Raw genomic sequence first — 13,166 nt, forward strand, 5'->3', positions numbered from 1 at the left:
ACCACATCAAACGCTCTTTATGTGTCTCGTGGAGCAAAGGACTGAACTTGGGGCCTTGCACACACTAAGCAGGTTCTCTACAACTGAGCAACACCCAAAGCCTTGGGCCTTACAAGACTTTAAAAGGGGGAACCTCTCAAAGAAGAAAAAAATGCACAAATTAACATCACCAACGATGAAAACTAAATTAACAGGAGATAGCAATCACTGGTCATTAATATCACTTAATGTAAATGGACTCAACTCACCTATAAAAAGGCACAGGCTAACAGACTGAATACAAAAGCAGAATCCATCCTTCTTCTGTATACAAGAAACACATCTCAACCTCAAAGACAGACACTGTCTCAGAGTAAAGGGTTGTGAAAAAAAAAATACCAATGGGGGGGGGGAGAAAGAAAAATACCAATCAAATGGAACTAAGAAACAAGCGTGTGTAGCTATCCTAATATCTAACAAAATGGACTTCAAGCTAAAATCAGTCAAAAGAGACAAAGAAGGACATTTCATGTTAGTCACAGGAAAAATCCATCAAGAGGAAATCTCAATACTGAACATGAATGCCCCAAATACAAGGGCACCCTCATATGTGAAAAAAAAAAAACACTTCTAAAGCTTAAATCATACATTAAACCCCACACACTAATAGTGGGAGACTTCAACACTCCCCTCTCACCACTGGACAGGTCAATCAGACAAAAAAAATGAACAGAGAAATAAAAGAACTAACAGATGTTTTGACTCAAATGGACTTAACAGACATCAATAGAATATTCCATTCAAACAGAAAAGAATATACCTCCTTCTCAGCACCTCATGGAACCTTCTCAAAAATTGACCACATACTCGGTAACAAAACAAACCTCAACAAATACAAAAAAATAGGAATAACCTAATGTACTTTATCAGATCACCATGCTTTAAAACTAGAAGTCAACAGCAATACTAATTCCAGAAAACCCACAAACACATGGAAATTAAACAATGTTCACCCGAATCATCAATGGGTCAAAAAAGAAATATAGGGAGAAATTAAAGACTTCCTAAAATTCAATGAAAATGACCATACAATATACCCAAATTTATGGGACACAATGAAAGCTGTGTTAAGAGGAAAGTTCATAGCACTAAACACCTACATAAAGAAGTTGGGAATATCCCACTACATAAAGAAGTGAATTAACAGAACATTTGAAAACTTTAGAATAAAAAGAAGCAAACTCACCTAAGAGAACTAGACAACAGGAAATAATCAAATTGAGAGCTGAAATCAACAAAATAGAAACAAAGAAAATAATACAAAGAATCAATGAGACAAAGAGCTGGTTCTTTGAGAAAAATCAACAAAATAGACAAACCTTTATCCAAACTAACCAAAAGGCAGAGAGAGAATATCCAAATTAACAATATCAGAAATGAAAAGGGGGACATAACAGACACGGAGGAAATACAGAGAATCATCAGGTGATAATCACCTCTAATTCCAGCTCTAGGGTGTCCAGTATCTCTGACCTCTGTGGACACCTGCACTCACATGTCCATATACACATAGATACACACACATGTACATAGTTAAAAATAATAAAAATAATTTAAAAAAGAAAAGTCAACAGATTCAACGCAATGCCCATCAAAATCCCAGCAAAACCCTTCAAAGACCTCAAAAGAACGGAACTCAACTTCATTTGGAAAAGCAAAAAACCCAGGATAGCCAAAACAATCCTGTACAATAAAAGGACTTCTGGAAGCATCACAATCCCTGACTTCAAACTCTACTACAGAGCTACAGTACTGAAAACAGCCTGGTATTGGTATAAGAACAGACAGGAGGACCAATGGAACCGAATAAAAGACCCGGATATCAATCCACACGTCTTCGAACATCTGATTTTTGACAAGGAAGCAAAAAACACCAAATGGAAAAAAGAAAGCATATTGAACAAATGGTGCTGGCATAACTGGATATCAACATGTAGAACAATGAAAATAGAACCATATCTACCACCATGCCCCAAACTCAAGTCCAAATGGATCAAAGACCTCAACATAAAGCCAGTCACACTGAACCTTATAGAAGAGAAAGTGGGAAGTACACTTGAACGCATTGACACAGGGAACCACTTCCTAAATAGAACCCCAGCAGCACAGACACTGAGAGAAACAATTAATAAATGAGACCTCCTGAAACTGAAAAGCTTCTGTAAAGCAAAGGACACGGTCAAAAAGACAAAACAATAGCCTACAGAATGGGAAAAGATCTTCACTAACTCCACATCAGACAGAGGTCTGATCTCCAAAATATACAAAGAACTCAAGAAATTGGACACCAAAAGATCATATAATTCAATTAAAAAAATGGAGTAAAGACGTAAAGAAAGAACTCTCAATAGAGGAATCTAAAATGGCTGAAAGACACTTAAGGAAATGTTCAACATCTTTAGTCATCAGAGAAATACAAATCAAAACAACACTGAGATTCCATCTTATACCTGTAAGAATGGCCAAGATCAAAAACACTGATGACAACTTATGCTAGAGAGGTTGTGGGGAAAAGGGAACACTTCTGCATTGATGGTAGGAATGCAAGCTGGTACAGCCCCTTTGGATGTCAGTGTGGCGATTTCTCAGAAAATTAGTAAACAACCTTCCTCAAGACCCAGTAATACTACTTTTGGATATATATCCAAAGGATGCTCAATTGTGCCACAAGGACATGTACTCAACTATGTTCATAGTAGCTTTGTTTGTCATAGCCAGAACCTGGAAACAACCTAAATGCCCCTCGAACAAAGAATGGATAAGGAAAATGTGGTACATTTACACAATGGAGTACTATACAGCAGAAAAAATAATGATGTCTTGAATTTTGCAGGAAAATGGATGGAGTTAGAAAATATTATTTTGAGTGAGGTAACCCAGATACAGAAAGACAATTATCAAATGTACTCACTCATAGGTAGTTTTTAAACATAAAGCCAAGAAAGCCAGCCCACAAACCACAATCCCAGAGAACTTAGAGAACAATGAGGACACTAAGAGAGACATACACAGATCTAATCCACATGGGAAGTAGAAAGTAGAAAGACAAGATCTCCTGAGTAAATTGGGAGCATGGGGACTTTGGGGGAGGGTTGAAGGGGAAGGGGAGAGGCAGCGAGGGAAGAAGAGAAAAATGTAGAGCTCAATAACTATCAATAAAAAAAATCCACTAAAAAAAAGAGGGGGGGGTCCATCCATAACTCCTCCTCCACTACCTAAAGCACTGGCAGGAGGGTGAGGGTGAGCATGCTCTTTTTGTTTGTTGGCTGGTTTGAGGTAGGGTCTCACTATGCAGCCCTAGCTGACCTGAAAATCCCTGAGGAGACCAGGCTGACCTTAAGCTCACTGAGATCCACTTGCTTCTGCCTGTCAAGTTCTAGGATTAAAGGTATATGCCACCAGGCCCACCATGAACACTGCCCTTAAATTCAGCTGCTCTGTAGGCCTTCAACCTAGTTCTAATATTTCAACCAAAAATTCTGCAACTCATAAGAAAATTGCCTTCAACTACTGTAGAAAATATTACCCATTGTCTTCCTTGAACTACAACCTATTAGCACAGACTCTGGCATGTAAAAGAGGTATAAAGCAATTCTCTTCAGCTGAGGTCCCTCTGAAATGACCCACAGGAATACATTGAACAAAGCCTAGGAAATCTCTTACCTTTAAACACACGTGCAGAACAGGATAACTGTCGAATACCTAGACAGGAGAAAGACAAGAAACCAAAACTGAGGTCGGCTCCTTTGAGTATTTCAGCCTTTTCCCCCTTAGAACATCATAGTTCTAAAATGAAGAAGACATGCCAACAGTGTAATAGAAAATTAATTATAGAGTAAGAAACTCTCATAACTTAAATCCAAGAAAGCAAGAAAGGAGCAAAGGGAATCAAGGAATTGATTCAAACTGAGAATGTTGAAAAGATAGAATTATTAGAGGCACTTTGATCTGAAACTTTAAGACTTTATGAGATGGAGAGAAGAGGGAATGAATGACATTTTAAGCTGACAGAGCAGCCTGTGCATAATCCAGTAGTAGAGAAAACTGTGTTTGACAACAATAAAGGCAATCAGAGTCGGAAGTGTAGTCAGATCAGAGGACCTAAGGCAAAAGGGGAGAAAATGGGGCAATGACAGGTAGTAAAATTATTATTATACAGGCAAAAAAAAAAATCCTCAAAAAACAAAAAAATCAAACACAAACAAACAAACAAAAATGGGGGGAAGGAGATGGGAAAAGTCATAGTGGCTAGAAGAAGGATTTGCCCAGAATGAGTAGGGGGTCATGGAAGGGTGAGAACAGCAAGGAGGTGATTCTGGAAAGCAGAGTCCTCGAGTCAGGGTCAGCTGGGAAGGCAGGTCAGGACCCCATACTTTCATCAAATTGATAAGGATACTGAAGTCTCGAACAGCCATGTTCCAATACAGGAGCTTCTTTTCATGAACCTGGAGACAGCCAAACACAGGTCTCAGTTACAGCCAAATACTTCTACTGCCCTCCGACTAACACAGCTGGTCAATTCTCCCTTCTTCAGAGATGTGGCAATCAGTTTACTCATCAGAGGCTCACACATACTGTGATGACATCAGAGCACCTCACAGCAAATCCGTTACTGTCGAGTAGGTAAAAGCTTCTGCTGGTCATCACATCTCTGGCTTCTGAGTCTCTGGGTAGCCCCTGTCTACCTCAACTCTGAGAGGCTGCTAAGACCCATAGCATCTCAAACAGGCTTGGAGCTCTTTAAGCCATGTGGGAAGTGGCTAATGGAAAAAGTAAGGGGAGCTCAATTCTCACCTCCAACTAGATGGAAAAGAAATCAAAGCAGAAGCTGTTTGAAAGAACTCCTAGATCTTGGTAACTGAAAGGAAACAGCTTAGGAGAAACTATACCCAAGAGATGAAAGAATTAACAATGCCCACGTAACCAAAGGTCATTTCTTTTTGAGAGCAATGCCTGAAGCACCTGCTGTGAATCTGTTGCTGTGCCAGCCTGAAGTCCTCTCACTGTCTTCTCGAGTTCAGCCATCATCACGCGGAAGAAAATGATGAAGGTGTGTCTATAGGGCGAGAGGCATGAACACTCACACAATGCACTGTTTACAAAAAGCTTCTAGGAAGCTGCCTGTGGGAATAAGTCAGGAGATCAACAGTCATTTACATACTCCTGTCTCCGAATGTTTTCTTTTTCACTAAGGTCCACTGAAAGAGGGGAATGGAAAGAATTAAACATGAGCCCAGGGGCTGGGATGTAGTTCAACAGATAAGAGTGCTGTGCTTACCTACCCTACTATACACGGGATTCAGCACACATAGGTGGGCATGGTGGTGCACACCTGCAATCAAAACACTAAGGAGGAAGCGAAAGAACCAGAACTGGAGTTTTAAGGTCATCCTAAACAACACAGGGAGTTTGAGGCTAGCCCAGAATAGAGGACACCAGAGAGAGAGAGAGAAAGAGAGAGAGAGAGAGAGAGAGAGAGAGAGAGAGAGAGAGAGAGAGACCTCTCTCACTGCAGTAGCAGTGAAAGAGCGGGGAAGTCAAGTGTAAGCTGTGGTTGTGTTCCCTTCACTGACTATAAGTGGAAGAAAGTCTTTCTAACCTTCATTTTCCGCAAGTAAAACAGTGGTAATGATACCTCTACCTCACAGGAAACAAGATGAAGATGTCTGATAAACTGGAATGACTTTATAAGTACAAGGTAACCATTGGTACTGTAAGACACAAAACCATTAAGTACAATAATCAACTATTTTTCAAGGCGGTTAAAGTATTAGAAAATGGCCTTAAGTATCATTTTTATTAATTTTAGTGTGTTGGGAGATGAACCCAGGCTTCCCACATGCTAAGTATGCACTATCAGTGGGCTACAACCTTAGCATGAGTCTTAAGTTTAAAGGATAAAAGCACAAACCGTAGTTCTCTATCTGTGAAAACTGGAAGTAGCGATACGACATTCCTCCATGAGATCCTTTTTACACACCCTGTGAATGGTTTAAACCTGAAATACCCCCACAGGCTCATGATTTGAACATGGCCAATAGCGCTCTTTCGAAGGATGTAGAGAGCCTTTGCAAAGTAGGCCTGGCCGGTGGAATGGGTAGGCTTTGGAAGGGAACACCTAACCCTCATTCTGGTCTGTTTACTCTGGCTCCTGTTTAGTCATGTGAACAAGCTGCATCCCTACACTCTTGCCACCAAGTGGCAAGTGATGGAACAGATCTCAACACCATACTCAGCTGCCACAATGGATTGACTGTGACCTAAAATAAACCCTTCCCCTTTCAGATTGCTTCTGTTAGACATTTTATCAGTGATGGGAAAAGTAAAGAATACAACTTGGATTGTGGGCTCTTCACAGTAAGACTTTTGCTGCCAAAGGAGTGGGTGAATTTACCCTCTAGATGAGAATTACATGGAGGACAGTGGAGCAAGAACTCCCTTACCTGGTCAACGTAGGGAATGTAGAGGAAGATCCATCTTTTGGTGCATTGACCAGTTCTGGGACACCAACACCAGCGATCTCCTCTATGGCCTTCAGAACATTGTCTGTGTGCTCCAGGTAGATGCTTTGCAGTGTCAGAAGAGTAGGGACACACATTATGGAATTACTATCTGCCCTGCTTACTGGCTACTATGGAAGAACGCTTGCTTTAACACTAGCTCCCTTCCTGGGTCCTGCATCTCCTTACCAGGTACACAGTCAATGAAGGCAAATGATCAGGAACCCAAACGAATCTCCCCCTTTTGACGCTTATTTTCTCAGAGGTGGAAAGCTGACTAACACAGTAACCACCTGCAATTAGATTCAGTATCTACATGTACTCTATGGAAATCCACGAAGGAAAGAACAAAAAGCAATCAGCATTACCCTATGTTAGAACCAGATCAGATGGTGAGTGGTCAATTTCCAGAGTTGTAGAAGTTCAAGACATGGAGTCGAGCCTGGTGGCATAGGCCTTGACTCTCGGTCAATTGGGGGGTTAGAAGCAGGAGGATCACAAGTTCAAGGCCAGCTTGGGTTACAGAATGAGTTCAAGGTGAGCCTGGGCAACTCTCCAGTCTCAGTCTCTCTCTGTTACTGTCTGTCAATCTGCCTGTCTCCCTCTCTCACACACACACATAAGAGAAAAGGAAATTCAAGGTATGATACAGGAACTCAGGCACAGCACTGTTAAATATATTAGAACACAAGAGCTAGTAAATACACATCACCAACAATAATAAACTTTTTAGCTGGGCAGTGGTGGCGCATGCCTTTAATCCCAGCACTCAGGAGGCAGAGATAGGTGGATCTCCATGAGTTTAGGGCCAGCCTGGCCTACCAAGTAAGTTCCAGGACAGGCTCCAAAGCTACAGAGAAATCCTGTCTCAAAAACAAAAATCAGGGGCTGGAGAGATGGCTCAGAGGTTAAGAGCATTGCCTGCTCTTCCCAAGGTCCTGAGTTCAATTCCCAGCAACCACATGGTGGCTCACAACCATCTGTAAGGGGATCTGGTGCCCTCTTCTGGCCTGCGGGCATACACACAGAAAGAACATTGTATACTTAATAAATAAATAAATATTAAAAAAAAAAAACCAAAAATCAAAGCCGGGCGGTGGTGGCGCACGCCTTTAATCCCAGCACTCGGGAGGCAGAGGCAGGCGAATCCCTGTGAGTTCGAGGCCAGCCTGGTCTACAAGAGCTAGTTCCAGGACAGGCACCAAAAACTACAGAGAAACCCTGTCTTGAAAAATCAAAAAAACAAACAAACAAACAAACAAAAACAAAACAAAACAAAACCCAAAAATCAAATAAAAATAAACAAACTTTTTTCTTCTTTCTTTTGAAGGCTTATTTTATGTGCATTGGTGTTTTGTCTCCCCCCCCCATGTGTGTATGCCAGATCCCTTGGAACTGGAGTTGCAGATAGTTGTGAATTCCATGTGAATGCCGGGAAATGAACCCAGGTCTTCTGGAAGAGTAGTCAGTGCTCTTAATTGTTGAACCACCTCTCCAGTCTCAATAATAAACTTTTCTAAAGCAAAAAAAAAAAAAAAACAAAAACAAAAAAAAAAACCCCAAAAACCAAAAACAAAAAAATAACAACAAATGCTCGCTTCGGCAGCACATATACTAAAATTGGAACGATACAGAGAAGATTAGCATGGTCCCTGCGGAAGAATAACACGCAAATTCGTGAAGCGTTCCATATTTAAAATAAATAAATAAATAAATAAAAAAAATACACACACACAAAAAAACCCCAAAAAACAAAAAAAAAAACTTCATGAGAAGCTACCATGTGTTAAGTTTTCAAATAAATTTCCCCTTCTCTCCCCATGTAACTCTGGTGACATTCACTTTGTTTTTGTTTTTCAAGATAAGGTTTTTCTGTGTAACAGCCCTGGATATCCTGAAACTTGTTCAAGACCAGGTTGGCTTTGAACTCAAGAGATTTGACTGCCTCTGCCTCCCGAGTGCTAAATTAAGTTTCAATTAGAAACACAGTTAAGAGCTGGAGAGATGGCTCAGCAGTTAAGAACACCACTGCTCTTCCATAGGACTCGGGGTCAATTCTCGGCACTTAGTGGTTTACAAACACCCGAAGCTCCAGTTCTAGAGGATATGATGACCTTCTCTCACCTCTGACTCTAGTGCATACACATGGTGCAAAGACATGCAGGCAAAACACCTATATGTAAATTAAAAAGTGGAAACACAAAGAGCCTGCTGGATGGAACACACCTGTAACTACAGCACTCAGGGGGTAGAAGGCAGAAGGAACAGAAGTTCAAACCTGTCCTCAGCTAGACACCCTGGAAGTAACGGATATGTCTAGACACGATGGCAATAAGTGTATGTGATTCACTATCAACAAGGAAGGACACACTGCAGATTACTCTATTCTCTCTAATTGGTTTGTTGTAAGGAATTAGCTAACAGCAGCCAGCAGAAGGAAGAAGCAAGCATCTTAGGATCCAAACTCTAAACTATGTTAATTCTAAACCACCATTTGCTCTCAAGTTCCCCTAACAGAAGTCACGACTCAGTCCCTAACCAGATGATGGATCCCAATTACAGTAAAATGGAAAATGAAATCTGGCTCCCTGGAAGAAAGTAAATATCTTACCAAAGCAAATCATGCAGGTGATCATTAAAATTGGTGTTCTTCTCTCTTTCCCCATGAGGCCATGCACGACAGAGCAGTTGTTTGGCCAGGGAGGCTATTTGGAAAACAAGACAAAAAGCATTCCATTCTTGATAAATCGACCTCATTCCTTTTTTTAAAAAAATAAATGTTTTTTAGATTTATTTTATTCATAAAATTACTTTGCCTACATGTGCACCTGCATGTACATACATGTATACCTGGTGCCTGAGGAAGTGGTAGACTCCATGTGAGTGCTGGGAATTGGGAACTGAACCCAGGTCCTTCGCAAGAACAAGTGCTTTTTTTTGAGATGGTTTCTTTGTGTAGCTTTGGTGCATGTCCTGAAACTCGCTCTGCAGACCAGGCTGGCCTCGAACTCACAGAGATCCGCCTGCTTCTGCCTCCCGAGTGCTGGGATTAAAGGTGTGCACCACCACCACCTCACTACAAGTGCTCTTACCCACTGAACAAACCCTCCAGCCCTGACCTCATTTTTTTAAAACCTATATTTAAAAACACAACTGTTAGTTGAGTCTTATTGTTCACATCTATAATCCCAGCACTGGTGAGACTGAGATGGGAAAACTATTGAGGCTGCAGAGGAGACACTGCCAACCATCTCCTCCTGAGCTTCAAGAGACTCTTAAAAAAGGGGGGCGGGGGGTAGAAGGGTTGGAGAACCAAAAAAGAAAAAAAAGAAAAATGAGAATCTCATTATATACTGTAGGTTAGTCTCAAACTCACAATTTTCCTTCAGCCTTCAAGGTACTGGAATTACAGGCAGATAGCACCAGCCCTGGTCTAAAAAACAATGTTTAAAAAGCTAATCTGTTCCTGTTCTATTAACTAAACTGCCATAAATAAAACCACTTGTCTAAGACAAAGTATACTCTACTTAATGACTCTGTCCTAAAGCACAAAAACATGTCTTTCACATTTTAATCTTGCTTTCTATTGTGCCAAAACTGGGAAATACAATTAGTGCTTTGCAATCCAAGAACTATGATAAAGGATACTTAAAGAGAAGGTCCTAAGTTCCTGGTCCCTACAGAGGCATGGTGACACACACTTTTACTCCCAGAACTGGGGAGGCCAACACAGGAGGATCTGGAGTTCAAAGTCAGCTTGGCTACACAGTAAGATCTCCTCAGAGACGGAGAGAAGGGAAAGGGAAAAGGGGAGAGAGAAAGAGGGGAAAAAAGTCAGTAGATGATTAAAAAAGCATGAAAATGCCATAATGAACACATGCTTTAAAAAAAAAAAGACAGGAGGCTGGACAGTGGTAGGGCATACCTTTAATCCCAGAACTCCAGAGGCAGAGGCAGGCAGATCTCTGAGTCTGAGGGCAGCCTGGCCTACAAAGTGGGTTCCAGAATATAGCATTATACAGAGAAACCCTGTTACAAAATAAAACAAAACAAAAAAAGGGTCAGGGATGTGGCCAGTACTTATTTCCTTGATATTGCTTGTGATTTTCTTTCATCTTTATTCACTTTGTGACGTATGTACATATCTCTGCACCCATCTATCATGTGACTAAAATAATAAAAAGATGGAGCGTGGTGGTTTGAATAAGAATGGCCCCCATAGCTTTTATGTTTAAATACTTAGTTCTCAGCAGGTGGAACTGTTTGAGGATTAGAAGGTGTATTGGAAGAGGCGTGTCAGTGGTGGTGGGCACTGAGGTTTCAAAAGCCCAGGCCATTCCCAGTTAGCTCTCTCTGTGTCCTGTTTGTGGATCAAGATGTGAGCTCTCACCTACTACTCTATGCCATCTCTGAGTACCAACTGCCATGATTCCCACTCCAACCCTCTGAAAGTGTAAGCCCAATAAACTCTTGTATAAGTTGCCTTGGTCCCACCAGTGTCTTATCATAGCAATAAAAAGTATGTAAGTATCTAAAATAAGAAGGAAGCAGATTATTACGACTTATGCAGGATATGGTGGCACATGTCTATAATTCTAGTACTTGGGAGTAAGAGGAAGGGAGGATTGCTACAAGTTCAAGCTTGGACTGACTTATATAGAGTTCAAGTTCAATGCTAGCCTGAAGTGCATAGCAAAACCTTGTCAAAAAAAAAAAAAAAGAGCTGGAGAGATAGCCTAGAGGTTAAGAGCATTGGCTGCTCTTCCAGAGGTCTTGAGTTCAATTCCCAGCAACCTCATGGTGGCTCACAATCATCTGTAATGAGTGTAATGAGATCTAGTGCCTGCATACATTAAAAAAAAAAAAGAAAAAAGAAAAAGGAAAAAGTCAGCTGGGAAGTGGTGGATCACATCTTTAATGCCAGTACTCGGAGGGCAGAAGCAGGCAGATCTCTGAGTTCCAGTACAGTCAGGGCTACCTGGAGAAACCCTGACTTGAAAAGAAACAAACAAAAGAAAGGGGAAAAAAAGAAAGAAAAGAAAAAAAATCTAAAGATAAACAAAATAATCAAGGACTGAGAAAAAGGGCTAAAGACAAACAAAGTTAGATAGTAAATGATCAAGGATGGCATGTGAAGTTCAACAGGTTAGCACTGGGTTTAATTTCAAGTACAAAAAAAGAAAATTTGGGAGCTGGAGAGATGGCTCAGTGGTTAAGAGTACTTGCTGGTCTTCCAGAGGACCTGGGCTGGTTTCCCAGCACCCACTAGGCAGCTTACAACTGTCTATAACTCCAGATATAGGGGAGCCAATGCCCACTTCTAGTCTTCAATAACATATGATATACATGAAGGTGAAACACGCATACATATAAAATAAAAACAAAATAAATATATCTTATTGGGAAAAAAATCTAATTAATTAAAAAAAGAAACTAATCTGTTGTAGGTTGAGCAGTGGGCTGAGTCCCACCGCCCAGCTAGCTTAACCCCTGAAATTATCACACAGAAACTGTGTGATAAATAAAACACTGCCTGGCCCATTATCTTTAGCCTCTTATTGGCTAACTCTCACATATTAGTTTAACCCATCTCCATTAATGTGTATTGCCACTTGACTGTGGCTTACCGGCATGAGTCTAACCAGCGTCTGTCTTGGGCAGGAAAACCATGGCGTCTGCCTGTTTCTGCTTTCTTCCTCCCAGAATTCTGTTCTGTCTTCCCCGCTTACCTGAGTTCCGCCCTATCAACTAGGCCAAGACAGTTTCTTTAATAACCAATGAAAGCAACATAAATACAGAAGGGCCTCCTACACCATTAATCAATTAATCTAACCAAAGTTACACTAAGCAGTGACATAGCCCTTTCTAAGAAAACAGTCTCTTTGGTGAAGTAAGAGGGCATATTCATGATTTTGTGGGATTCACATGTAATAAATGCTCAAAGTTCTAGGAAACACCAAATTTACAAGTGTAAGATATTAACCCTATTCATATTCTCCCCCATCCCCCCCAAAAAGAGATCTGGGATCATCACCAAGTTTTTCTTTCTTCTGGGTAGGTACTGCAGATTTCTCCAGAAGAGCCATCAAAAGTCTGAGAAGGTAAAGACCACACTGGAAACTGGGAATGTAGTGGTGGAAATTTTGCAAGTAAGTGAAGCTCTGGCTGTAAAGACGCAAGAAACAAAAGAATAGACACAGGCATCACATCACATGCATTGAAGATGTTTTTACACGCACACCAGTCACCCAAGTCTCCAAGTAGTTTACAGTCATCAGGTAAAAGTCTGCTGACAAGTTGGCTAGCCCGAGTTGAATCCCAGAAAACTAAATGGTAGAAAGAGAAAGCCGACTCCTCTAAACTGTCCTCAACCCCCCTCCACACACAAAAATGTAAATGATTACGAACAATTCACCTTACTTTCTGGTGCTTTAGTACCTTTTTTTTTTTCTTAAAGATGGGGTCTCACTATGTAGCTCTGACTGATCTGGAACTCACTTTATAGACCAAGCTAGCCTCAAACTCATAGAGATCAACCTGTCTCTGCCTCTTGAGTGGCGTGATTAAAGACATGTGGCATCATAGTTAGCGTAGTACTGTGTTTCATTCAAGAATCTAACAGAAACG

At 40.9% G+C, this 13,166-nt stretch overlaps 1 protein-coding gene and 1 non-coding gene across 6 annotated transcripts in view; one reads left to right on the plus strand and one right to left on the minus strand.

Annotated features, from left to right (window-relative positions):
• Window positions 1-13,166, minus strand: part of Fancd2 (FA complementation group D2) — an 84,452-nt gene that overhangs the window by 8,600 nt on the left and 62,686 nt on the right. For all 5 annotated transcript variants that reach the window (XM_048438619.3, XM_087904428.1, XM_048438616.3 and 2 more), the window contains 6 exons: window positions 12,574-12,704; window positions 9,151-9,244; window positions 6,483-6,605; window positions 5,002-5,095; window positions 4,413-4,484; window positions 3,703-3,741 (listed from right to left, as the gene is read on the minus strand). In XM_048438619.3, coding sequence (XP_048294576.3) covers window positions 3,703-3,741; window positions 4,413-4,484; window positions 5,002-5,095; window positions 6,483-6,605; window positions 9,151-9,244; window positions 12,574-12,704 — 553 coding nt within the window. The remainder of the gene's footprint in view (window positions 1-3,702; window positions 3,742-4,412; window positions 4,485-5,001; window positions 5,096-6,482; window positions 6,606-9,150; window positions 9,245-12,573; window positions 12,705-13,166) is intronic.
• On the plus strand, window positions 8,130-8,236 carry LOC125403317 (U6 spliceosomal RNA). The gene has a single exon (XR_007232908.1). It is a non-coding gene; the product is annotated as a U6 spliceosomal RNA (small nuclear RNA).

Source organism: Myodes glareolus, chromosome 3 (genome assembly GCF_982192425.1).
Source record: "Myodes glareolus chromosome 3, mMyoGla1.1, whole genome shotgun sequence".
In the NCBI taxonomy this organism is placed as follows: domain Eukaryota; kingdom Metazoa; phylum Chordata; class Mammalia; order Rodentia; family Cricetidae; genus Myodes; species Myodes glareolus.